At 34.9% G+C, this 27,984-nt stretch overlaps 5 protein-coding genes across 7 annotated transcripts; 2 read left to right on the top strand and 3 right to left on the bottom strand.

Moving 5' to 3' along the window:
- Positions 1–1,128: 1,128 nt before the first annotated feature.
- Positions 1,129–4,266, top strand: LOC109161516 (polyol transporter 5-like). The gene is made up of 3 exons (XM_019309946.1): positions 1,129–1,338; positions 1,471–1,833; positions 2,963–4,266. Exons 1-3 carry the CDS (start codon positions 1,200–1,202, stop codon positions 4,039–4,041), a joined length of 1,581 nt encoding a protein of 526 aa, XP_019165491.1. The 5' UTR covers positions 1,129–1,199; the 3' UTR covers positions 4,042–4,266.
- A 3,881-nt stretch (positions 4,267–8,147) lies between these two features.
- LOC109161263 lies at positions 8,148–9,226 on the bottom strand. Its single transcript, XM_019309586.1, has one exon. The coding sequence runs from the start codon at positions 9,224–9,226 to the stop codon at positions 8,372–8,374; it is 855 nt and encodes a 284-aa protein (XP_019165131.1). The 3' UTR covers positions 8,148–8,371.
- Positions 9,227–12,407: 3,181 nt separating this feature from the next.
- Positions 12,408–13,785, bottom strand: LOC109161252 (BURP domain-containing protein BNM2C-like). The gene is made up of 2 exons (XM_019309574.1): positions 13,517–13,785; positions 12,408–13,255 (listed from the first exon to the last, which is right to left on the bottom strand). The coding sequence occupies exons 1-2, from the start codon at positions 13,574–13,576 to the stop codon at positions 12,479–12,481; spliced, it is 837 nt and encodes a 278-aa protein (XP_019165119.1). The 5' UTR covers positions 13,577–13,785; the 3' UTR covers positions 12,408–12,478.
- An 8,791-nt stretch (positions 13,786–22,576) lies between these two features.
- Positions 22,577–24,967, top strand: LOC109161466 (rRNA-processing protein utp23). Of its 3 annotated transcripts, none has more exons than XM_019309879.1 (7): positions 22,577–22,675; positions 22,925–23,118; positions 23,222–23,320; positions 23,480–23,600; positions 23,929–24,237; positions 24,421–24,480; positions 24,733–24,967. In XM_019309879.1, exons 1-7 carry the CDS (start codon positions 22,592–22,594, stop codon positions 24,826–24,828), a joined length of 963 nt encoding a protein of 320 aa, XP_019165424.1. In that variant the 5' UTR covers positions 22,577–22,591; the 3' UTR covers positions 24,829–24,967. The 3 variants fall into 3 exon arrangements, with proteins under 3 accessions (XP_019165424.1, XP_019165425.1, XP_019165426.1); XM_019309881.1 differs by having other exon boundaries at positions 22,607–22,679; positions 22,928–23,118; XM_019309880.1 differs by lacking the exon at positions 24,733–24,967 and having other exon boundaries at positions 24,421–24,586.
- A 203-nt stretch (positions 24,968–25,170) lies between these two features.
- On the bottom strand, positions 25,171–27,575 carry LOC109161467 (ras-related protein Rab7). The gene is made up of 7 exons (XM_019309882.1): positions 27,465–27,575; positions 27,244–27,270; positions 26,962–27,061; positions 26,394–26,540; positions 26,179–26,259; positions 25,855–26,000; positions 25,171–25,552 (listed from the first exon to the last, which is right to left on the bottom strand). The coding sequence occupies exons 1-7, from the start codon at positions 27,515–27,517 to the stop codon at positions 25,486–25,488; spliced, it is 621 nt and encodes a 206-aa protein (XP_019165427.1). The 5' UTR covers positions 27,518–27,575; the 3' UTR covers positions 25,171–25,485.
- Between the last annotated feature and the right edge of the window lie 409 nt (positions 27,576–27,984).

Below are 27,984 nucleotides of genomic sequence, written 5' to 3'. Positions count from 1 at the left end.
ATTCGCGATTTTGAACCGTCTTTATTTTAAAATAGTCTAAATTCAACAATAAATGTATTTTATTTTTTCAGTTCGGAACATGAACCGTCCGTTCCGGTTCACGGTTTTAACAAACTCTAAATATCGAATTTCGATTCTAAATTGTAATTGGAATATTTCGGTTTGGTTGTTATAGTGTTTGTTTAGTTTGAACCAAATTATGGTCATAATTTGTTGGAGAAAAAAAAAATTAAATATTTAGTTTAAGGGTAAATATGTCCAATTAACATTTCAGGGGGAAAAACAGCCACTTCAATCATTTAGGGGGAAAAAATGCTATAGGTATATAACTCAGGAGGAAAATGTGTCATTTTCCCTTAAAATTATTTAAACAGTAAATTTAAATTTTATTCACTATATATAATATCAACTTATAAAAGTATTAATTTTTATTATTCTATTTAAAATATTATTTTCTTCCGTTTTCATATCACCAACGCCAAGTCAAAGCCCTGACCGAGACAAAGACAGGGAGGGTGTTACATTTTAACTAATGGACGAATCAGTATAACATTCAGTTTTGATTTAATTGCATAATTTTAAATTGTTTAGCGACTCAGTTACAATTTTATTTTTTGAATTAGATTAATCAATTGTATTTTCACAAATTTTAACCTTACGTGAGAATGTGAGATTGTAATATTTTTAATACACTCATAAAAATTAAAAAGTATTACATTTTAATTAAAAAATAATACATACATGTCATGAGACTGTTTGAATTATTATAGCTATTACTATAAAACATTATCCCAATATAGTAATAAGTGTAATATTACAGTTCCTATAAAACATTATCCAAATTAAATATAGTTGGCCATCACACTAATAAGTATGATACTATCGGAAAATAATATGTATACTCTCACTTTATACTTTTAACTTTTACTCCCACTTACCCAATTTTAATATAGACACTTGTACTGAGACCCACATGAAAAAATAATTATTTATTAGAATCGGCCACATCAGATAATAAAATTAAAAGAGTAAGATTTGGAAGTACATTATAACTCAATATTACCAACTTGTGTACATTATGTGTATCATGTATGGTCCATCTTTTCCTCTATATAATGACTGGGAACTTCAACCTTCTGTCATCATATAACACACCTCTCTTTCTCTTCATCTTTCATACTCACTGATTCAGTGTTGTCATGACTGACGGAAAACTAGAAAACAATGGAGTTTCCGGCCATATTCCGGCGTTTGACCCTCCTAAGAAGCCCCCTAGAAACAAATACGCCATGGCTTGTTCCCTTTTAGCTTCACTGGCATCAATCTTGCTTGGCTATGGTAATTTAATTAAACTAAATAATTTCTCTTTTATTTCTAATTTCCTTAATTAGCTTCATCTATATTGTTTCTCTTTCAATTTTCCCTTGATTTTGGAGTGAAAATATAATGATATATGTATTATCTGAACAGATATTGGGGTGATGAGTGGGGCCATTATATATATCAAAGATGACCTTAAAATCAGCGACGTTCAAGTGGAACTCCTAGTGGGATCACTCGCCGTGTTCTCTCTGTTTGGATCCGCCGCCGCCGGGAGGACCTCCGACTGGATTGGGCGTCGGTATACCATGGTGGTTGCGTCGGTGATCTTCTTCGCCGGAGCCCTGTTAATGGGTTTCGCCACCGACTACGCTTTCCTCATGGTGGGCCGTTTCGTCGCCGGCGTCGGCGTGGGGTACGCCCTCATGGTTGCTCCCGTCTACACCGCCGAGGTTTCGCCGGCGTCTTCCCGTGGCTTCCTCACCTCGTTCCCTGAAGTTTTCATCAATGCCGGTACGTCCAAGGCTGCTAAATTTGTCATTTTCATTGACTCTTCGCACATGGACATATCACTACACGCCAAAAGACATTTTTGCATGATTGATAAATAATGACCTTTAATAAATGCCCACTTGATGATTTTTTTATAACATGGGAAAGCCAGCCAATAGGATCCAACAACCATTTATTTGTGTGGCACATGGACTATATTGGGGTCTTTAATTTCTTTCTCCGTCGGTTCGGGTCTGGTCCACTGAATTAATTTTCAGAGAAGTATAAAGACTGATTCAGGAAGAATTGTCAGTTGTAACCTCTGAGAATTAAATCCGGATTATCTTTAAGATTGTCCCCACAAATAAGTTCCTATGTCACTTTACCTACCTCTTTGGGTTACCTATATTACTATGAGACTCTAGGGGTGTGCAAATTTTGGAGAAATTTCGGTTAACCGACCGAACCGACGAAATTCGGTTAACCGTTTTCGAACCGAAATATTTCGGTTCGGTTAATGGTTAAAGGTTTTCCTAAAATTCGGTTAACGGTTAATTCGGTTCGAAAGTGTCGGTTAACCGAATTAACCGAACGGTTAACCGAATTTTAGAATATATATATAATATATAATATATAATATATTAAATATTAAATATATAATTACTAAAATAAAAAATAGTCAAAATGTCAAATAGAATACATAATAATATGAATTTATTATGATATGTATTTTATTTTAATTAGAATTATTATTTTAGGAATTATTTTATAGATTTTAAATTTTAGGGTTAAAAATTTCGGTTAATCGGTTAACCGACCGATTAACCGAAAAAAAGTTCGATTCGGTCAATTCGGTAGAGTAAATTTCGGTTCGGTTAACGGTTAAAGCAAAAAAAAGTTCGGTTAATTCGGTTCGGTTAAAACGGTTCGGTTAACCGAACGGTTAACCGAATGAACACCCCTATGAAACTCTGTAAATCTTGTCTTATTGTTTATAACCAATTGAAAAAATTAAGAAGCCATAAGTTGTGTCATTAATAGTTGAACATAATCTTATAGTTATTCAGTTATCAATTCGCCTCAATCAGTCTTATGTGTGGTTATTTAGTATACATTTTCGAATAATGACTTGTAAATTTACGAGTTTCAGGTATTTTACTTGGATATGTATCAAACTTTGCATTCTCAAAGCTCCCAACTCACTTGAGTTGGCGATTCATGCTCGGAGTGGGAGCGATTCCATCTGTGTTCCTAGGCTTAGGTGTACTCGCCATGCCCGAGTCACCGCGTTGGCTCGTGATGCAGGGTCGACTCGGAGAAGCGCGCCAAGTTCTTAACAAGACTTCCGATTCCCTGGAAGAGGCGCAGCTAAGACTGGCAGACATCAAAGAAGTGGCCGGAATACCGGAGGACGTCAACGACGACATCGTACCGGTAACGAAGCGCCGGCGCGGCGCCGGCGAGGGAGTGTGGAGGGAGCTTTTCGTGTCCCCCACTTTGGCCGTCCGTCACATATTACTCACCGGATTGGGCATCCATTTCTTCCAACAAGCCACCGGTATCGACACCATCGTTCTGTACAGTCCGAGGATCTTCGAAAAGGCCGGCATAACGTCCGACCACAAGAAACTGCTGTGCACGGTGGCGGTCGGGTTCGTGAAAACGTTGTTCATATTGATCGCCACGTTCACACTTGACCGGTTCGGGCGGCGGAAGTTACTCTTATCCAGCGTCGGCGGCATGATCGCGTCGATGCTGCTACTTGCCATCGCGTTGACCATCATTGACCACTCGGATCACAAGGTCCCGTGGGCGGTGACACTGAGCATCGCCATGGTTTTAGCCTACGTGGCGTTCTTCTCCATCGGAATGGGGCCCATTACCTGGGTGTACAGCTCGGAGATATTCCCGTTGAGGCTCCGAGCCACGGGTTGCAGTATGGGAGTGGCGGCGAACCGCGTCACGAGTGGGGTGGTGTCAATGACGTTTTTGTCCCTGTACAAAGCTATCACCATCGGCGGCGCGTTCTTCATGTACACCGGAATTGCGGTGGTGGCGTTTATCTTCTTCTTCACTTTGATGCCAGAGACGAGAGGGAAAACACTGGAAGAAATGGAGACATTGTTTGGGACATTCTTCAAGTGGAGGTCAACGTTGAGAGAGATAGAAGCAAAGAAGCAGAAGATGACTACTAATCAACTTCAAATGTCATCCACATATACTAAATAGCTACCAAGATTTACATTCAGTTTGGTCAAATCAATGTTAAGTGCAACAATATTAGCACCCAAATTAAATATATATCCATAGTTAATTTTTGAATCCCGCAATCACTCATAGGATTTCACAGTCAAATTCCACCTTGTAATCCTAATTGGCAAATGATCACAAAGATGTATATCAGGAAATTGTCTTTGTCTATCAAAGAACTTTTTAGCCCCAAGGGACATGCAAGTTGGTGTGCTCCTCATGTTGACTAAATGGTGGAAGAAAAAAGATGTTTGTCATACTTTATTGTTCTCAAAAAGTTGAATCTCAAATTCCAAGGGTCCCCGTACCGGCTTGACAGAGCATTCGAGGGATGTAAATCATGATAACTCAACTGAACACGCTTTTATTTACGGATTTGCTCACACAGTGACACCCGATCTCGAGTCATTGTTTATAAATTTCACCCATATGACCAATTGACCTGTCCATTCGAATATGTTTGTAATATTCTAGTCCATAGGGACATGCAACTTGATCAACTCCTCATATTAACTAACATATATAAAAGCTTTCTTTGTGGGCCTAGCTTAATGCCAGATCTTTGCTCGTACTTTTCATAAAAGAGATCTCCAGTCTAAGATTAAAATATTGACTACCCGTACCTAACCCATCAGGACAGGTTTGTATGGCCCTCATGCATGGTTGTTTGGGAGCATTTTGATCCAACAGGAGTTGCAAGTTGATATACTCCGATCCTGCATTCATTTGATAAAGAAAGAGTTTTGTCACCTTATAGCGCAGCAATGCTACAAAATCATTGTGGAAAATATATATAATTCACATCATATCAACAGTACATATTTTAAAAGAAGTGACTACAATTCAATCTCTCCGACAATAGAAAGTCTGGGTACACCAAAAAACAGTACGTATTTTTGAAATTTGACAATAAATAGTTAAAAGAATATAGTAACAGATTGAAATATATATATATATATATATATATATATATATATATATAGAGGAATACAGATGAGAGATAAAGATAGAGTTGATGAAGTTTGTTCCCAGAGGACTTCTCAAATCAAATTCTCATCAGAGTTGATGAGTCGTGACCACAGCCTAATGTACCAACCTCCCGGTCAACATAGATTTTTATCATTTTTTTTTCTTCCATACTGTTCATTCATAATTATTCATAAATAAATATAGTTTCATTTTACTTATATATATAAAGGCAATTAATACAAACTATAAGAGCAATCTCAATATTAGGTTTTTTTTTTCTTAGATTTTTTAGCCAAATAGGATAGAGTAGGATGAGGAAAATAAATAAAGGAATAAGGTTCAAATTGGCCACTGAACGTAACCTGAAAATACAATTAAGACACTGAACGAAAAAAAAAAAAAAGGTGCAATTAGACCACTGAACACTCCAAAAACGTGAAATTAGGCAACTGAACTCTCCAAACGTATGCAATTTCACCGGATAGCAAGTTACCATCAATTTTAGCAGGTTACCTGCTTACGTGGCAGCTGAGTTGGCATTTTAAATAATTTTTAATAATTAATTTTAATAATAAATTTTATAAAAAAATTGAAAATAATTAAATAAAAAATAAAATAAAGTCATTTTTATTTTATTTTTTAATTTTTTTAATAAAAATTTATTAAAAATCATTTAAAAGTTATTAAAAATGTCAACTCAACTGCCATGTAAGCAGATAATCTGCTAAAATTGAGGGTAACCTGCTATCCGGTGAAATTGCACATTTTTGGAGTGTTCAGTGACCTAATTGCACTTTTTTTTCGTTCAGTGGCCTAATTGCATTTTCAGGTTACGTTCAGTGGCCAATTTGAACCTTATTCCATAAATAAATAAGAAAAAAAAAAGATAACAGAGAAAATTTATATATATATATATATATATATATATATATATATATATATATATATATATAAGCGCCCCTGGTATGCAATGGCGTGTGGACAGAGACGTTTTCTTTTCAGTAAGACAAGCCCGAATTTATGAAATTATTATTCTCAAATGATGATGAATTCTTAAGGGATTGATCTTGTAGGGATTGTATTCAAATGGATTTTGTTCAAATATATGCTTTTAGATTTGATCTCACAGTTGAATATACACTTTATTAAATAGAAATAGAAGGATCGGAATTCATCATCAATCACTTAAGATCAATCTACTACTCAAGTTGTGAATACGCGGGCCACTATACCTTACATTGAATGGGCAACGAAGAAGGTCCAGTCCTCTAAGGACCGCACCCGAAATCTACTAGTCAAGGATGTCCACAAATAAATTCAATATAGAAAATGTTGGGAAAAATCAATATAATCTTGATGAAAATAATAAAATAATGTTCTACTCAGCATCCCTTTGTACTTTGTAGTCTAAATTATTAGTGTAGGAAATGGATGCAAACTTTGAAAAAACTCTCAAACAAAACTTCCGATCCACCTCTAAAGAGAACAAACTATATATTATATATACACTCCACTAAAGTTTATGGAGTTAATTATTGACTTCACCACAAGTATCAATATTGTATTTATTCATATAAATTCTTAAGTTCAAATTATTGAACATTTTAGTTGTGCTAACACATTTATGAAAATGTTGTAACAATATTAAGAAATTTATTAGAACAAAAGCATTTAACTTGTGGTGCACTGTCATTTAATAAATTAGTGATTAATAAAGTATTTAGTTTCTTCAAAATTGAATAATGGGTCATTTTCGTTTGTAAGGCTTTCAAATGTATGAATTTAGACTTTTGATTTATTGTCTAAGTTATTGAAATGCTTCTGTGACTTGACTATCTTTTGGCTATTTTTATAAGTTAGAGTCACAGATATGTCAACTCCAAACTCTTAACCATTAGTAATTTTTAGGACTAATTAGACATGACATCGTGAAGTTCGGGTACAAAATAGAGTTGAAAAAGAGATGGAGTTAAAAAAAATAAAATATTAAAACAGAGAAAAAAGTATACAATGGGTGTGTAGTGCACACACGCCCATTGAGTGTAGTAGCTAAAATGCAATAGTGGTGAGATATTAATAGGTGTGTCTTTCTAAAGACCTCTCTAGAAATGATTAGACATATGAAGGCTCGACTCGTTCTCTTTGCTTGACCATTAAAAGGTAGGTTGGTGTTAATTTAACAATGAAATGGCTAAAAAAAATAAGGTAAGAATCTCACACAAGGAAGCTCAAAAAAGAACTCAAAAGCTTTGTAAAGAACTTGGATTACTTAATCTTAACTTGCTTGGATTGATTTCAAATGAGACCCCCTTGAGGGGTATTTATACCCATTACACCCCCTCAACGGATGATGGAGATCTATGTGATCCTATGGCTAAAATTTATTCTCTAGAATCTTCCAAGAAACACTACACAACCAAGAGGATTCCCTAATGTTCTAAAATATACTATATATCTCTACCACCCCTAGTGTTATGTATATGCTTCTAGAATATTCTACCAACTATGAGATGCTAATGTAGCAAACCAGAAATGTGTAGCAAAGTACCCCGCGTGGGTCGGAGATAATGATATGTACAAGTGCTAGAATAGTTCAGAAACATGTAGCAAATCAAAAATGTGTAGCAAAGTACCCCGCACGTTACACTAAAGTCATGATATATACGAGAACAATGTCGGGTCTGAGATACATTACACTGAGGACCAAATAGGGTGGGTTTACATTGCATCATCGATCGATTAATGAAAAAAGTCGAGTAGGTCGGTCAATGAACGAAGAAGGTCGGGTGATCCGGAATGCATTACATTAAGGGGCTGGCCAGGGTGGGTTTACATTGCATCAACCGATCAATCAATAAAGAAAATCGAGTTGGGATACATTGAGGGCCAGCCAGGGTGGATCTACCTTAGCTTGCATCAGTGAAGCCTAAGGTCAAGATGTATAGGGGATAAGAATACATTACATTGAGAACAGTACAAACTATATATAAAATAATTAATTAAAACTTGGTTCGCATGCAATAATAGGAATGAAGAAACAAATTTAGGGCTAATTATTACTAGCTACTAGATATTAAAGAGAACTGTTTCATTCATATATAGAATGGCATGGATCTCTTAGCTTAACTTGCAGCACAGCAACTAACGAATTGAATCATTTTCAAGAACGCATAGTGTACTCAGCAGGCCGGCCGGCATGACATAATGCATCGATCTCCAGCCAATTAATCCAACCAAAACGAAATGATGAAAGAAATTAAAATTAAAACAAATTAAAGCTAGCCATATATCTCGATCATCTGCTCCTTCAATCCCATTATATTTCTGAATTATTAATTAACTAACGATCAAAAGGACCGCTGGGATCAAGCTGTTTGCACAAACTGAGGTACGTGAGATACAGCACCCTATCCTTAGCACCCGTCCTATGATGTCTGGTGTGTTTGCAGAAATACCTGAGTTGATTCAGAGTGCAACACCCCAGCATCTGCCCTAGTAGCAAAAACAGCCAATTTATGGCTTTCTTGCTCCGAGGAATCACCGGTTTCGCGCTGTTCTCTTGCCCGCAGTACCGGCAGGTCGGAAGGCTCGGATTCATCCAAACCTCCGGCGCCCGGTCCGCCATTTCGCCTCTGTTTTCCCATACAAACTTCGCCACCTCAGAGAACTTCTTAATCAGATCGAACCCCATTTCGTACCGGCTCTCACACCGCCTGCACTGCACCTCTCCCTTGATCTCATGGATCTTCTTGAAGTCCAGGTAGTGTAGGGTATGCACCGTGGCACGCCGGTTCGTGGCCCACTCGTATGGCGGCGTGATCGTCTCGCTCTTACCCTTCTTCAGCCGCAGCGAGGGCGATGATGAGTTCTTCTTCCGCGGTTTCGTGGAAGAAGACTGACGGGGTTGGTATCTTCTCGCCGGTGCCGGTGCCGGAGCAGCAGCCACGAGAGGCGGCAGGGCAGCCGCGGAGAACTCCGGCGGCGGAAGAGACAAACTTTGCCGCTGCAAACCGCCGCGTGGCGGTGGGAGATGTTCCAATGATGATGATGGTGGGAGAGTTGCAATGTGAAACGGAGATAGAGAACCCAATGAAAGATCGCCGATTATGCTATTATATAATGCATTAGGATTCCAACCAAGATGAAAAGAAGAATCAGAATTAGAATCAGAAGGGTTTGTCGGCGGCTTGTTCATGGTGTATTATATTTAGTTAGAAACTAAGAGATGAAACATAGATATATATATAAGTAAACAAATTAGCGATTTTTAACGTTAGAGATAGACATGACATCGTGAAGTTCGTTCGTACAAGACTTCCACTCAAATCTAATTCGCTACGTGCATGAGGCGGTTTCATCAGACGTGTCCATTTTCAATAACAACCTCTCATTCTTAATGTAAGCTAAGGACCAGGGACCGCTACCTCAATATTTTATTAAAACAAAATTTACCACAATTTGTCCTAAGGTTAACCTAAGTTTGTTAATCAATAATTATCCTTAAATTAATTAATTAAAGACTATTTTTTGTATGAATTATTACAAATAGCTTTTTTGTCTGTATTTTTTTTTTATGTGGTGAGGAGAGAATAGAGGGGAGAGTGTGCTAGCTAGGGTTTATTTAGGGCTCATTTCGAGCACGGGTAGGTGTATGGCCGAAGGAAAATTTTTTGATGTGGTCACAAACTTGTATTGCAACCTTCCAAACTGGACCAACAAAAATTCAAGACATTTTTTCCCACAAATATTACATGCTTTAAGGCAATTAATATAAAGTATGCACCATATATCCTCTAAAATACAAGTAGCATTATATATATATATATATATATATATATATATATATATATATATATATATATATAGAATAAAGTTCAAATGCGGCGGGGTCTTCTCGTGCGGCGGAATTCCAGAATACACCAACAGTGTTAACAATATGCACTAACAGTGTAATAAAAGCACACCACAATGAAATGTAATAAAACATCACAAAATACACAACGGACTCAAAAAAATATACCATATAACTCACCACCCCCAATGGTGTATTTCCGAAAAGTGTATGGTGTTTTTACTCACACCTAATGGTGTGTGTTTGGTGATGCAGGGCTCTGTTTACCCTGTTTTGTGTGGTGTATTTTCCTAACGTTTGATTGTGCATATTTGTTGAACTATTGGTGTTGTCGCACCGTAAGAAATCGTCGCGCAGTAAGACACTGCCGCACCTGAACCCGCCTATATATATATATATATATATATATATATATATATATATATATATATATATATATATATCTTAATTTTATTATATTTAACGTGTCAATTGTTCGTCACGCATTGAGTAACCTTAGTAAGTGGACTTAGCTTGAACAATTTTTATATGATAATGTATATTTATGGTTAAAACTTATGAGGGTGTTGGCAGATTTATCATCACCTTGAAATTTTTTACTAACGAGTCGTTTATCAATCAGGATTACAAAACAAACTTCGTCTTATGCGTATTTTTAAATAACGGTTACAAAAAATTTTATAAATCAAAGTTTAACAAACACATTATCAAACCATTATCAAGTTAATGTAGGTTAAATTGCTAATTTTGACAATAGCTTAAAGATTAATTATTAGTAACATTATGTTAAATCATAAACCATATAGGGAAAATGGCACTTTTTCCCCCTAAATTATATACTTATAGCACTTCTTCCCCCTCAATTATTTATGTAAGCACATTAGCCCCCTTAATTATTTTAAAAGTGGTGGTTTTTCCCCCAAATATATTAAATTGACATTTCTACCCTTAAAACAAACATTTTATTTATTTCACTTCAACAAATTATTGCGTATATGTAGCGATTACCACGGTTCGGTTCGAACTGAACCAGACACTATAGCAATCGAATTAAAATTTTTCAGTTATGATTCAGATCTAGAACCCAATATTTGGATTTTAATTTATTAAATTTAAGAAAAAAAAATTGGATCATGAACCGTGAACCGGCGGTTCCGAATCCAGTTCGCGATTTTGAACCGTCTTTATTTTAAAATTTTATTTTAAAATAGTTAAATTCAACAATAAATGTATTTTATTTTTTCAGTTCGGAACATGAATCAGTCATTTCGGTTCGCGATTTTAATAAACTCTAAATATCGCATTTTGATTATAAATTGTAATTGGAATATTTTGGTTTGGTTGCTATAGTATCTGTTTGGTTTGAACCAAATTATAGTAATAATTTGTTGGAAAATAAAAATAAATGAAATATTAATTTTAAATATTTATTTTAAGGGTAAATATGTCCATTTAACATTTTAGGGGGAAAAAGAGCCACTTAAATAATTCAGGAGGAAAAAGTGTTATAAGTATATAGCTTAGGGGGAAAAAGTGCCATTTTCCCAACCATATAATTATCTTTCACATTTTAAGAGAAAGAACCAAAAAATATAGAGAGAGAGGCCGTAAGGATCTGTTACCATATGTTGACACCGTTCGGAGAAACTTTCTCCTACGTATGCGCAACACAAAATATCTGAAATCTCAATCTTCATTATCTTCTTGAGTTGATAGAATATCTGAAATCTGAAATCCACATTCCAGTCAATTCTTACTTTTTGATCAAATAGACATCACCCTACGGCCGAGCAGAACTGCGTAGGCTACGCCCGGTCACCGGTGTACTTCACCCTCCACCCGGCCACTCGATCAACTGGTCAGCACCCGCTTAATTGGTTCAGTAGTCGGTCAGGGCAAAATCGGTGACCGGAGGAGTACACGACTCATCTCTACCAGATTGTGGACCCTGCCCTGCATGTTACTGAGTACTGACAGAAGTTTCAGGCCATGTGTTTGGCTGCATGCCTGCCTTCGTAAGACCCGGTGCATGGACGCCAGGAGCCCGCCATGCCGGAAGACCGGGCACTACTCCCTAGGCCCTCTATAAATACTTCATTAAAAGATGACTTTTCAACTACTAGAAACACTGTAATTAAGAGATTCCCGGTTAGGCTATCAGATGGGTGAGCCTGCTATTGTACTGTACACAATTAGGGTGATTTAATCTACATCACACTTGATAGCACTTGATCGCCTTTTGAACAATTCCAAGTTAAAGTAGATAATTGAAAGTAATTCAAGCAAGTAGATAATTAAGATTTTAATATACACAATATGATAATATTACACAAAATAAAGTGAGGGTGTGTTTGGTTCGCACATAGGAATCGAAATGGGTATCAAATTGGTAATGGTAATGGGTTTTGGTGAAAATATTTAACATGTTTGGTAGTAGGGTGGAATGAGAATGGTTACTAATAGTAGTGCTTAAGAATGAATAAGGGAATGAAACCCTTATTGTATTTGGGTATGAATTTTTCAATTGATGGGGTATTCGAAACCATAGTAGTGTTCTAAATACAGTTTGCTTCACAATACAGTTTTAAGTTTTAATTAAGGCAAAGGAAGCCAAACAAGATTATCCACCGGGAAGAAGTGGCAGACCGGAGAGGCGCCGGGCTGGATACCCAGAACTCGAAATGAGACATGGTTCGGGTTCCACTTTCCGGTGTCCATATGGCAAACTCCGACGGCGTCAACTCTGTCTTCTCCGTTCTCCCCCACCAACGAAATCCTCAACACCTTATTCTTCTGCTGGCTATGGCAGTAGAACACCGCGTAAGGGTAAGGGAGAGCGTGACACCCCACCATCTTTTCCGCCGGGATCTCTCTCGGCGCCGCCGCGACGGTGTAATTCTGCAGAGAAACAGACGGCGGCTTCGTCACGAATTTCGTCGCCAAAACTCTCAACTTTGAACCCGACCCGAACGTTTCGCGGGTGGAGTCGAGCATGGATTCCAGAGACGTGGCGCAGAACTTGGTCTCTCCTTCCATCGGCCGGAACTCGCAGTGCCTGAGGGTTTCCGCCATGGCCGTGGCCTGCGGCGAGGCGGCGGAGAAGGAGAAGAAATCAAGGAGATAAGGGAGGTCGGCGGATGAGAAGGGAATGGAATCGGCTTCTTCTCTGGACAGAAGATGCGGGTAAGTTGAACGATCATTGATGTCGAAAAACACCGGCAACCTTTTCCCAATCTCCAGATCATTCGGAGTGAAGAAAACATTCAGCTGAGGATCCATGTACGATGAAGATGTCGGCGGCGGTGAATCATGCTGCAAACCCCTTTCTTGTATCATCCCCATCTTCCTTGCACTGCAACCTTCATACACGACCTGTATGCACCCATTATATTTAGACAATTAACGTTAATTTAATCAACCCTAGCCAAATTGGTCAGGCTGCAGAATAACTGATGATACTTAATACGTAGTAATAAAAGTTACAAGTTCAACTCTTAACCAAGAACGACTTATTAAGTTATTAACTTTCTTGATTTGAACTGATCAGTTATGGAAAATTCACTATTTTCGTCCATCATGTCTGACCACCTTAAATGTTTATGGTACATATGATCTACATATATATATACATACCTGCAAGAGAAGCAGTGTTCCGAAGATGACTGAAGCGCTGGAAAATCTGGTGGAATCCATAGCTTCTTCCTTTTAAGTTCTTGAAGCTCCTCTACTATGTTATAGCAGGTAGGTACTTATTATGATCCATCTCCCCAGGTTTTAGACTTTTAGCAGGGAATAATATAATGTTGTTTTAATGAGTGTTTTTTTTTTTTTTGTTGCTGTTGGAGCTGGTCAAAGTCAGCCATTAGTGATACTAATACATATATTTCTCAAAGGCCATGTTATAGTACAATATTCTCTGATGGTACTACAGTACATGCAGTGTATGTAGCAATTATAAAATAATCTTATATTTAATTAAACGAACTCGTCCAATAATAAGCATATTATATTATTGGGTAATTCATAGCAACCGCAAATTAAATAAGTTCATAAGCTTGTTGAGCTGAGGTACATTATATGAATTATCTATTCTTTCGTAATCTTCAGGGCAAAAGTAATCATTTTAGATCTATCTCATAATATAATTTACCTCCTCCTCTCGTCTCTCGAGAGGAGTCGTGGTGTCCTTAAATTTTGAAAAAATTAATATCATCGGTGGTAACCTTTTTTGACATTATTAATTTTTTTTTCTATTTTTGTTAATGCAACATCATGGTTGTATAGTATTATATGTATTTTTTATTACATTCAAACCTTCAATCACTATCTATATCCTTTTGGGAAAATATTTTTAAAAAGATATTATGGATTTAACAATTAGGGAACACGTGGCCAGCCGGTGGGTCGTTGTAAAGAAATAAAACAGTATGCGAGACTTTTTTTTTCTTTATTATTTTTCAAAAGTCACAGGTAAATTTTTATTAAATTATAATTTTTTTGAAAAAAGAAAAAAAGAAAAGAAAGAAGGATAGTCTGCATGACATCATGCATATTACAAATATAAATAAATAGGCATTATAAGAACGTATATTCTTCATTGTGAATATCACGCGTACGTAATATTAAGTCAACCTTTAGCAACAGTGGGACAATCTATGGGCTGTAGCCCGTTGAACATCTCTAGACAATTAACACTTCCTCTTTTTATTTATTAGAGAAACTCGTAATTATTATTAGAGAGTATAAATTAATTGAGAAGTAATATCATTATGCACTAAGGAAACATTGCATCCTTATATATAAAGGAGAGTCAAAGTGCACCAAGACTGACTATGTGAAGCGCTAGGTACATAAATTTCGTTTTTGCGTATCATAGATGAAAGTTAAATCACACTAAAAATTAAAAACTCAACCTTGTGCGATAGGCTCAATTGAGATAACACTAGTAAAAATCAAACTCGTAATCTTCTTATTTGGGAATTATGTTCTACCTATTCAGTCATCTTTTAAGTAAGGATAATTTTTCTTCAATCAACTTATTATGTATTCAATAATTTGACTAAATAAAAACTTGACATGGCTGGCTATACATTACATCAAAAAAAAAAAAAAAAAAAAAAAAAAACAACAACAACAACAACCACAACATACAACAACAACAACAACAACAACAACAACAATAATAATAATATAAATTACACCGAAAAAGTAGTAGTTCGCAGGTTCTCATCTAAGACATGATTCTCATAATAATCTCATATGAACGCTAATATATATATATATATATATATATATATATATATATATATATATATATATATACACGCGCGTGAATGAATGAACTAGAGAAGCTAAGGTAATTTTTTTTTCCAAGATTCTATTTATATATGAAGGCTTGTATGGTTACTTAGAAAATTAGTGATTTTGGCCAACTTCTCTGACTGTACTACCAAAAATTCAAAATATATGGATGATATGATATGTAGAGATGCATGTTTTCAACTTTTTCGACTACTATTACAAGTATGTAGTTGGCATATTTCCAAATTCCAAGAACCAATTCAACATATTATATTCTTTAAGCTTTTAGGGAAGTACAACCCCATGGAAGCTAAGATTATTAAACAATTATATTGCAAGAACCAATTAAACCTCGTGAATTTTGTAGTTTGTTTAATAATGTTTTGTTGTGAGCCATATGATATGATGGCAATTGCAATTCACCAAACAAAACATTGTGGATCGCAGATGGATGATGGATGGAGTCAACTAGTTGCGTTGCGTGCATGTATGGTGTTTGGGTTGGATCTGCCTGCCTGCCTGCATACACTGAACTATATATATATATATATATATATATATATATATATATATATATATATATATATATATATATATATATATATATATATATATATATATATATATGTATATATGTATAGTCTGCATGGTGGAGTTTGATTGCGACTTATTGCAATATATTTGGAGGAAGCTCAGCTAAGTAGGTAGTGTGGACATCAACTTAAAACCCATATTTGTGGGCTTTGCCACTCATGTCGATCTGTCCTAAACCTGAATTATTGATGGTTGACCATTACACACGTACTCATGGGCGGATTCACAGTGGAAGCGATGAGGCAGTTGCTCCTCCCCTACCCCACTCCACTGCATTATGTGTGTGTGTGTATATATATATATATATATATATATATCAAATTGGACAAGGATAGATACTGAGGGAAAGGTCGTATGTTCACATTCATTTTTGTTTTTTACCACCTTTATCTTGGTCTTATTATATATATATATATATATATATATATATATATATATTTGAAAACATGCCACTTTAACTTTTTAATAAGTCAAGTACGAAAACTTTTTTTTTTTTAAAATAATAATAATAATAAAGCATGTAGCTTTCACTACTTCGAGATATAAGATTTCATTTTCAAACGTTTCGAAAATATATAGTTGTCGAGTGGAAAAATCATGATTCTCATAATTTGGGAAGAATGATTCTCTTATTTTAAAGGTTGTTTTATTTTTCATGTATGTTTTGTATACCATTACATAATAATGCAACTCATTGCACAAAGTCTTTTTTAGTATAGTTTATCTCTCATATTTACACAACACTATCATATAGTGATTATAAACTTTCATCGTCAAAAAAAAAAAAAAAAAAATCATTTTCAACAATTTTGTAATGCTCCCGGAGAGAGTCAAATGTTTCATCATAATATCAAACACGTCGTATTACACGAAGAGACGTTTCAAAGCTGCCTAGCTAACATAGATGTATGTTAATTAATCGTGGATGTATATATAGCTGACTTTTGTGAAAGTCATTATTGTAATGTTGCTCTTATCTTTTATTAATATTAATAGTTTATACTTTATAGTGTATTCAAAAAATTAACATAGCATATTAATAGGGACCTTATATAAAAATAATTAAAAATCACAAAATTTTGAATGATGACATTAGTAATAATTAAGCTTCTTAAAATATTTTTTAATAAACAAGCTAAGATTAAATACGCACCATTAGTCATTAGATGTGACAGTAATATACTTTGTCAAGTAGATTAATAGCGGTAGTAGAAATTGATTATTTGAACTCTACATAATAGGGGTTTAAACTTAATGGTTTTGCCTCCCATCTCTAACCCATCATAAAACTATCCTGCATGGCAGCTCAATTAGTCATAAGGGTGAAGTTTGAGAAGAATGATCAGGAGTCTAGTCTAGGGGTGAAGTTTGAGAAGAATGATTAGGGGTCTAGTCTAGGAGTGAAGTTTGAGAAGAATGATCAGGGGTCTAATTTCTGTGGTTCAGCTGAGTTACCATGATTTATATCCTCCAAAATGCTCTGTCGGGTCGAGGTGTGGGCTGTTTTTGGGATTGGAGATTCAACCGTTTGGGAAGAAGAATCATAAAACTAGGTAAGTAATATGTGAATTACATGAAGTTTGAATTTATCATCAATATTTCTTTTTTATGGAAGCTTAGGGATTATTAATGCTTATCTTTAATGGGAGTGATGCTCTGATGACTTTATGTGTGCCCTAGCTGATAAACACAAGGATAAAAGGAAGTTGAAAAAAAGAAAGGATTTGTTGACAAAATCATATATGTACACACTTAAGTGTGGTTTGTTGGGCCAAAATTAAAAAGGGTATATGTAGTGCGACAGGTGATGGTGATTTGGTTGTTTAAAAATGGTAGCATTATTGCATCCCCATATATCCACTCCCCCTGGGACAAAATTTTCAATTCCAAGTCTTACATAACTCCAAACCGTCGATGTGTTTCGCTTAGCTCCAAACACAAATACCTTCATATATATATATATATATATATATATATATATATATATATATATATATATATATATATATATATATAGACGTTCAAATGCGGACAGTGTTTCCTGTGCAAATTAGCATCAGATGTGCGTTAATGCACTACACAGTGTTTGAAAATGCACCACAATGAAAAATATCAAAGCACCACAAAATGTATCACACACCAAAAAATAATTCACATCGCATCACGCTTAATGGTGCATATCTCAACACTTTATAGTGTATTTATGCGTATGTATTGATAAATGATCAGACAATCGCACGAGAAGCATCATCCGCACAAATATAATGCATGAGTCCGATTCCTCTTCCCTAAGTCAACTCCAATCTAATAATCATATTTTTGCCTTGTCGACTGTCCCCATTTTATTTGTTTAATATTTTCACACTTTCCGACATCTTCTGGAAATTTTTAAATATATAATCAACCAGCAAGTGTACTGTTATTAAATGAAATTTTATGACAATAAAATTTAAAAAGAAAAAAACTTTCCTTTATTTATTGTTGTTGTTATTTGTAGTATTGTGTACGTTTGTGTGTCTTTTGGCTAGTTCCTTCAAAAATTATTAAAGATTTATGATGTTCGTGTGTACTGTGTAGTATTATTACTAACTAGAAAGACCGGAAAAGGCAATTATACAGAATAAATATTGTTTGTATTTGGTGTATGTTTTTTTAGTACTACTGACTATGTTACAATATAATATCTGTTCATAACTATTTTATCGATTCAAATCCATGAACTCTCATTTAGAAAGGTCACTTTATGTTACTAGGCTACAAGGTCATTGACAGTTAATTAAGTGTTTAAATATTATAACATTTGAATTGTATATGAGATTATAATTGTTACTTGTGCACTTATCGTCTCGAAAATTATTTTCATGTAATCATGTCTCACAAACATGTACAATAACGTTTTTGACAGTGGATATATCCTTCCAGATCAGTGTTCTAAAACCAACTAGATCTACTATTGGGTCCATGAATAAATTGAACGTGACAAGAACTCATTGAAAGTTACTACCACCTAATAACCATATCACTTGAACTTAAGTTTCACCCATTGTTTTTTTCTAACATAACTACTTCTATATTTTTAATACTTATTTTAGAGTTAATTTATGATTTAGTATTTGATTATCAATGGCATTCAACTAATAACTTTACTTAAAATTATCTTTTTCAACTTTAATGGTTGTGTTGTGTATGGTTTATTTATCCATGGAAGATGACATTTGTTGGAGTGCAATAATACATGGGTACAACACTTATCTACGGGGTTTAAATTTGTTGGGTGGGTTAGGGGTGCGGGGACAGTGCCCCCGCAGTACAATAATACATGGGTAATTTTATAAATGTATTATAAGTTAATGTTACATATAAATGTTATGCTTGTAAGAAGTAATCTTGGATGCATAATCATCACAATTATTAATAAAATATTGACTTCACGCATGGTAAATGTAGGCCTACTGCCAAACCAAGTAAATGTTGTGTTATTCTTCCATTTTTGTCTTTTTATTGATTTGGTTATTCTTTAACAGATTTTGTGTCTAATTTTGTTTCTGGATTCGGTACTAACCATGTTTAATTTTGGGTGAAATTTAAAAGTTAAAAAGTTGACTTTGTGAATGCCAATCGACTAGCTAGCTAGCTAGGGTTTTTGAGTGGTGCATTTTCATGGAGGATTGACCATTAAAGGACAGAAATGATTAAAGGGAAATGTTGAATTTCAACTATGGAACGTGAAGTAATCATTTGAAGGAGAATGAATTGGTATTAATGGGGGTTTTTGTAGTTGACTCCATGAATGACAGAGTTGAGCACCTGTATGTGGCCATGGATGGTATATTTGTTTAAAAAAGGAATGAAGGGTATATATAACTTCAATGGGTTAATAGTGTGGTGTGGATGTGAAAGGAGTGCTGACCAAAATAGCTACAATAAGGTCAAAAGCTAGCAGAATCTCACATGGTGCGCACCTAGCTACTGTTACAAACTTTGTGGGGATGAGTACTTCATCACGTCTTAAATATTTAATCTCGAGAATTCCCATTGTCTTTATCGTCCATATCTAGATTTTTCGGTATTAAATTATAGTCTGTTTTTAAAAAAAAGTAAGGTTCAATACCAACCCAACAGACATGTGCTTAGTGTGCACAAGGAACCCCCTTACCCCTTTGCTGTGAGAGATTAAGACTCGATCTCTGGTCATTCTTCCAAAGTTTCACCTCTATGACCAATTGAGCTGCCCATGCGGGTAGAGATATATACAATCATACATACACAAGAGCATGTTTACTCAATGCATGGCACATTCTCAAATAACAATTGTGTGATTACGGGTTTCTCTCGTCATTCAAAAAATTAAGTTTAATTTCTTTTTATATTTAACATATGTTCATTTTAATGTAAGTTTTGATTATATAAATCTTATTTACCAATACTGAATTAAATAATATTAAAAAAATTGACTTTTTTTAATCAAATTAGACAACACAAAACAATTTTCACCCGTCAATAACTATAACAAGGTTAAATAACGGACAAATTCAATATTCTTTTTAAATAACTTTAAATTTGAGGGGACCTATTATGACTTCGTATTATATTCTAGGCTTATTAAAATTCATTATCACTCTCCTTATATTATATTGTTCTGTAAAATATATAATTGTATTAATGAAATCTTTCCCGAAGATAATGCGACTAATCAAAATTGTGGAAAGCAGCAATATGATTTCATTTTGACATTTACACGTGTTTTTATTCAGCAAATATAAAAAGGAGAGGTGGCCCTATCAACACGGTGCACCAATATATTTCAAAAAAAAAAAAAAAGATTGGATTACCACGATATCTAATACCGCTTTATCAAAGTCTTGGTAAAGAAATAAATCATAAACTATGTTTCCACATTCTACACATTTCTCAAAGTGCTTATACTCTAAAACGTCACCATTAGTACTTTTTCTTGAACTTTTGGCAATCTTTTGGTGAGGTGGGGGAGAGAGCATATAAGAAGGGGGAGGGTATCATAATTAGTTTTTATATTTGATTTTCGTAGTTTGTATCGGAAAAAGATAAGAATCAAAAGTTGTACAAATTCTAAGTTCATAGAATCATTTTTAGTGACTCCGACGTAAATTATGAGTTGCATAATCAATCTAGTGATCAGATTATAATTTTATGTATACGCACAAGGAATTTAATCCAAACCTTTCAATATTCTTAAACCTTTTTTCTCATACATGCTTTCAGTAAAATTTGATTATATTCACATTTCTGTCTCCGGTCATGACCTTTTAAGTTAAGTGAGGAACTAAGTCTATATTTATATTAGTATTATATATAGTTAGTCATGGCTCATGGTATGGTGTATATTTACTCTCGGAATATATATAATAAAATGGATGAAGAAAATGCAATCTTAATATTAATGTTTTCTAACATTAACATCACCCTTATTTATGTGTGTCATCGATTGATTGGAATGTTTGTTATAGTCAATATTTGGGAGATCTAGAGAACTTAAAATAAACATAATAATTTGTAGGAATTAAAAAAAAAAATCAAATTTATTAAATTCATCATCTGTGGGCGCTGCTAAAATAATCAAGAAAAAAAAAAGTTAAATTTTTTTTTAATTAAAAAAAAAAAACAAAACAAAACAAAAAATTCCCTGTAAAATATTTCTATAAATTAGAACTCTCCCCTGCCAAAACGGTCCTCATCAGTCATCACCAGACAATACAGAAGAAACATACAAGTCAAAATGACACGCTTTACTGGCATCCTTCTTCTCCTCGCACTTTTCTCTGTAAGTTCATCATTAATTTCAACGATTTTTTTTGTAAAATTATTTGTGAAAATAACGTTAATTAATCTGTTTGAATTACCTGTATGTATGTATCGATCAGCTTGCATACTTGAGCAATGCGAGGAAGGAGCCGGGCGGCGGAGAGTATTGGAACCGGGTGATGGAGAAGCAGGCGATGCCTAAAGCGCTGCGAGATCTGCTTCCAACCGCCGCCGGCGGGTCGGATCCCGCCGGCGTCCGGTTCGCGACGAATTTTCAGACGATGAAAACTAACCCTGCTATTATCTATCACAGCCCAGTGGAAAAAGCTTCTCCGTAGAGCCTGATTGATGAGTAGTATCGTAGGCGTAGCTATAAATTTATGTATGTATGTATGTACGTGCGGACGGGTGTATATTGATTAAACCCATCTTTGGTTTAATTGATCAATTATATTGTATCAACCATTCATCTCTTTCAAATGATAATATAAATATATTCTATAAAATTCGGAAAATTTCACAATCTCTATTACAAGAGTAGAGGTTGAACTCATAACCTTCTAAATGAAAGTCTAACTAAGGTATCATTAGACCACATAGTTTTGGTCACAATCATTATTTAAATATGCGTTAATGATAAAGTTTATTTTTTGACTTTAATCGGTGAAGGACAAATTATATCATGTATTATGATTTACCTTGTATTATAAATTTTCGTCTGAAGTAATCTTCCGATTATAAGTCTAGTTGACTTATTATGTATTTACAGTTAACAATTTATATATTTGTAAATAAATCAAAGACATAACATATTAACTACATATAAATAATATAGTAACTATATACGTTAAGTGTAAATACGAAATATGTCTATACTTCGTATAATTTTTGAACCAGGTCTATCATGCAAGATGGACTCTGGTCCACGATATAAATGGTAGCTCAATAATAAATTTGGATCAAGCCCAAAAGATGGTCCTTTAATTTTAAACCATTTGGGCTGGGCCTAACTTAACCACTATAATTACTGCTATGCCCAAAGCCTCCGCCATTTTCTTCTTCCTCGCCGACGTTGCCGTACGCTACCGGCTGCTCCCCAAAACCTCGCCGACGAATTAAGGTATTTTCTTTCTTCTGTCTATCTTCTCGGGAGGCTTCATCAATTTGTGTCGTTGTTTCTGTTCTTTGCCGCCCACATTGACTAAAAATTTTATAAAAATTGATTCAATTATTAGCTTTATAATAATTTGTTAGACCATCCTGGAATTATTATTGCTTTTTATATTTATATAGTTTGAGCCATAGTTTGTTGTTAGGCTATGCTCTTTGCTTGTAGAATATTAAAATGATTGTCTTTTTGTCTAAAAGATGAAGGTGAAAAAGCAGAAGCGCCATCGCAAAGCTGTGAGGTTTTATGCAGCTTGTTTTGGTTTTAGAGCGCCCTATAAGATTTTATGTGATGGTACTTTTGTGCACCATTTGGTTGCCAATCAAATAACACCTGCTGATACTGCTCTTGTCAATGTTCTTGGTGCTTCAGTGAAACTCTTCACTACTAGGTCTGCTCCTTTTTCCTGTGTTCTGGGTTCAAAACTTCAAATTTATTTCTTTTGGGAATAGCTTTTAGCTTTGTGTTTAAGGTTTTTTTTTTTTTTTTGGCAGATGTGCTGTTGAAGAGTTGAAGAGCCCAGAGTTGAAGAGAGTCCTTGGAGCTTCCTATTCTGAGTCACTCGATGCAGCTCGTAGCCTTTTAACTGCAAGGTAAACCTTTCATTCTAATGTGGTGTTCTGCATCTATAACTTGCGAACGAGTGTAATTGAATATTTGAATTATGGAAGGCATGGAGTTGTGGTTTTTGAAACTGGCTGAATACAGATACGATTTGCTGCACCTAAAGCTCTGGTCTTTCTTTGTTACAGATGTGATCATGAGAAACGTAGAAGTACTATAGATTGCATAACTGAAGTTATTGGGGAAAACAACCCCGAGCACTTTTTTGTTGCTACCCAGGATGCTGATCTACGGAAAAAGCTTCAGCAGGTTGTTGAACTTCTTATTTCTGTTGTTATTGATACTCTTGTTTCTAAATATTTTGGATTTATTATTTTTATTATAGTCTGACTTTAAAGTTTATAGTAAAAAAATTGCAGGTGAAAATTTGGAAATATATAGGCTGAACCATTTAGTACTAATTTGATAGTATCATATCTATAGACTTCTTTACGAAATCTTTCTTAAAAACTAAATAAAACTATCTTTCTAGATTTGCCTTCATAGCAACAACAATATGTATAAAGATTGGTATTCAAGTGTTAATTTGTTTTAAATAGCTTCCTGAGTTTTAACCTTACTTTTTATGTGGTGGCAGATACCTGGAGTTCCTGTTATATATGCACTTAGGAATGCTTTATTTCTCGAACGACCCTCTACTTCACAGCAGCAGTTTGCCAATGCAGCTGAAGAAGCACGTTCACATATGACCGGCAGAGAGTATAAAGAGCTGAACATTATGAAAAAGAGGAAATTGTCTGATGGAGGAGCTGTTGATACTTCTAATGCAAGTGAAGAAGAGGAAGGTCATGGCTTAGAGGTCCAGAATATCAACACATCTGTGAATAGGAAAAGGAATAGAAGCGACTTAAAGGATAAAGTTCAATTTAAAAGAAAGATAGCCAAGGTAGGACTTGTGAAGTATAAATTCTTGAGAATAATTTGGTCTTTTGATTTATTAACTGCTATTTGTTGCAAAAGGATTTCTTGGCTTTATAAATCCTCGGACTTGCATTATAGAAAATCTGCTTCACTTTTCTATGTGCTGCGTTAATCACTGTATGGCTATGCTATGTATTGTGTTGTGCAGAACCCGAATCCACTTTCTGTCAAGAAGAAGAAGAAAAAGCCTACAGCTGAATCAGAAAAGGTAAATATTTTCTTCAAGTGAATCTGGAATTTCATTTTTTTGCGTGTTATATCCCATTTCCTTTGATGATGAGCACAAACATAATGTATTTAGTTTTCAAACCACATGAAAATGTGTAAAATCTAAGTTTTGAACTGTGGATTATCCCGCTCACATGCCACTCATATAATCTCCACTTCTATGCTAAGTCTGTTTTTTAATCAGAATTTGATACTTATATGGTACCAATCTTCTCCTCTTCAACAAGTGCAGGAAACCAAGAAAAATGATGATGGAAATGCAAAAACCAAAAGAAAAAGGAAGAGGCGTCGAAAGGGTAAAAGTATTGGAGAGGAGGGGACTGGATAAGAGATTTTTGGCCCTCAAGGGAGGGAGGGAAGTATCTCATTTTTGTGACCATTCTCTTTTGAAATTTTGGATGACAAATGTTGTATTGATTCTTATGAGAAGTGAATTTTGTGGCACATTATCAATGGCTTTTGTATTACTCTCTTTGTTTTATATTATATATTTCTAATTTAATTAACGAGCCCGTTTCATGATAAATTGATTAAGATTGAAGATTTATTAAGAAAATTGCTAAGTATAAATTGATTAAAAAGTATAATAAAATATTTGAAGAGAGAGAGTATATACAGTATATACTATATAGATAGGTGCAAGTATTAACATTCAAGATAACACAGCAAGTATAAGGAGAATGATGAATTAATAAAAATTATGTCAATCTTTGAACAGCAATTATAACAATAAATAATATGGAACCCTCCGGCCCATAGGTTATTAGGACAAGAAGTACCAAAGACTACCATCAACAAGCACTCCAGGACCAATCAATCTGCTGAATGTAAAGGCTAATGTACAAGGGCAGCTTGACAACAAGCAACAATTCATTAAGGGAAAACCGAAAAAAAAAAAAAAAAAAGAGGAAAAAATCACAGGGCTAGAAGTTGTCCACACTGTTCTTGGAGCTACGAGATCTCGATTACCAAAACAATCAACTGCTTAGCACTCACATCCAGATGCCCTCGGCTGACTGCTGCTGCCAACATCTATGGTGTCCGGCAAGTATCTTCATCACAATAATTACCAGCCAAATAACCAAAATAATTGTGTCAGTATAAGTTGATTGAAATAAAGAAACAATGTAAGATATAGAGATAGAAATTTAAGTGTCATCAAACAAAGGCTCGGCTGTAATCTTTCAAGAATGTTTGATTAAAAGCAAAATCGAGTGAAAGCATCTAGCAGTAGCAGTAGCGGCCACAGGCTCAATCAGAAACGCATTCTTACTCACCCACAAAAGAAAATCACTATTTATTTAATTCCAAGTTCTGCCATATTGTTAACAAAAGCATTATCAGTTTAACTTACATTTCTTCCTCTTCCCCGCTCTTCAGGGCATTCTTTGCGATGCATTCGAAAGCTTCTTCCACATTGGTGCCTTCCTTGGCAGAAGTCTCAAAGTATGGAATGTTCCCTTTTGAGGCACACCAAGCCCGAGCCTTTTTCTCAGATACCTGCATTGGTGAGGCAGTATGTTATCATCTGAACAGGAAAATATTCCATCACTGAAGAAACTAGTAGTAGTGATGGTGAGCTATAACCATTATGGCTTTACCAGCCCAGTTGCACAACCAAAGAAGTGGGAGGCACAGAGAATTAGAACAATCAATAGGGAATAGTTAGACAACTTACCACTCTACTATTTCCCCCATCAACATCAATTTTGTTGCCGATCACCACAAATGGAAAATTTTCTGGATCAGATGGGCTTGCCTGTAATTTACATTAGACAATATTACTTATTCTCCTTTAGCCCAAACTGAGTACTAGGTGTCAAAATACAAAAGTCTTGCAGCAAAGAAGTAAAAGGCCCGCCAACATGCAAGTAAACACTCGCTAATTGTTACCTGAATAAGGAACTCATCCCTCCAGTTGTTTAGGTTCTCAAATGACTTCATTGAATTTACATCGTAGACAAGGACACAGCAATCTGCACCCCGATAGAAGGCTACACCAAGACTCTGAAATCTTTCCTGGCCAGCTGTATCCCAGATCTACAATACAAGAAAACACAATTTCAGGATGCAAGGAAGTACTCCATAGTTCATAAACAAGCATATGAGAAACTTAAAGATGTAAGTTCACAAGTCATTTGATTTTAAATTCCCATCTAACATTGACAAGCTCATTATAAACTATTTTGAAATAATGACTAATGCAACATATGTTCAAAATCTAAATTTATGTCACTCAACAGAACTATTTTCTTAAGAAAATTTTCCATCTAACAATGCAAATCTCATTACAATGTTGACTTTAAAGTTTAAACTACATGACTCTGGTCAACTCTCACAATGGAAGACAAAAGGGTAAGCTTTATAGCACAGACCAAGTCTATATAAAAAAAAATTTAGAAAAAAATCAACACATTGGTTCTCAGTAATTGAATTGAGCAACTAAACACTTGTCACTAACCTGTAAGGTGAATAGCCTATCTTCAAACTGCACTTCCTTGGTCAAGAAATCAGCTCCAATAGTGGCTTTGTACTGATTGCTAAACTTCTTGTTTACATATCTATTATGTTTGTTCAAGGCACACAACAAGAAGCAAAACTAATCCAAAACACCCCAAAAACAGAGAAGCCATAATTAACTACAAACAGGACAGTCAATTAGAGTAGCAAAAAATGGTGTTTCGCATACTAAATTCCAATTGGGGGAAAAAGAAAGATTCAAATTAGCAAAACACGTGGATACTGATTCATCAACGAGGTCTTCCCAACCCTGCAAATCAAACACTCTGAATCAGATCCAATTGAAGCACCCAGTATATTCAGGAAAATAAAACTAGAACCACTGAAACATAAAATCAATAAGTGAAGATTGAAGAATTTCGATTAAATCGCGCAAGGAGATAAGCAGAACCCTAGGATGAGGTAGTTTGGAAGAAAAGTAAATGGAAGTAGTAGAGGATGAACCCGCTATCGCCGAGGATGATGACCTTCAAAAGCGTTCTTCTGCGAGAAGGCATCTTCAGGGGCGGCGGAGATAGAGGCGATCTGTACGGTGGTGGAAGGAAAAGGCAACAACTTTTTTTCTAGAGACGCGATTGCCGATTGCCGATTCAAGGAAGATACAGACAGTTGGCAACGATGTTTCTAGTCTACTACAAGTACTATGCCGGGAGCAGTCAATATGTTTTCATACTCTTTACTTTTCTTTTTTTATTTTCTGTTTTTTTTTTTTTTTTAAAAATTTAGCATCTGGATTATTATTGTTTTTTTTTAAAGAAAATTATTTCATATTAATTTAAGTCCTAAGACAGAAAATTACAGATGATAGAAGGAGGATTGATAATAGTTATACTATGGATCTGACCTTGTAAGGTGGACCAGTGTTCAAAATACACAATTCAAATACTGAATAATGTTCACAATTTACCTACTAAATGTTCACAATACAAAATTATTATCATTTAGTATATATTTTATTTTGGAC

The sequence above is a fragment of the Ipomoea nil genome, unplaced genomic scaffold, assembly GCF_001879475.1.
Source record: "Ipomoea nil cultivar Tokyo-kokei standard unplaced genomic scaffold, Asagao_1.1 scaffold2922, whole genome shotgun sequence".
Lineage (NCBI taxonomy): Eukaryota > Viridiplantae > Streptophyta > Magnoliopsida > Solanales > Convolvulaceae > Ipomoea > Ipomoea nil.
The sequence above is the reverse complement of the archived record's forward strand: the minus strand, read 5'-3'. Positions and strand labels throughout refer to the sequence as shown.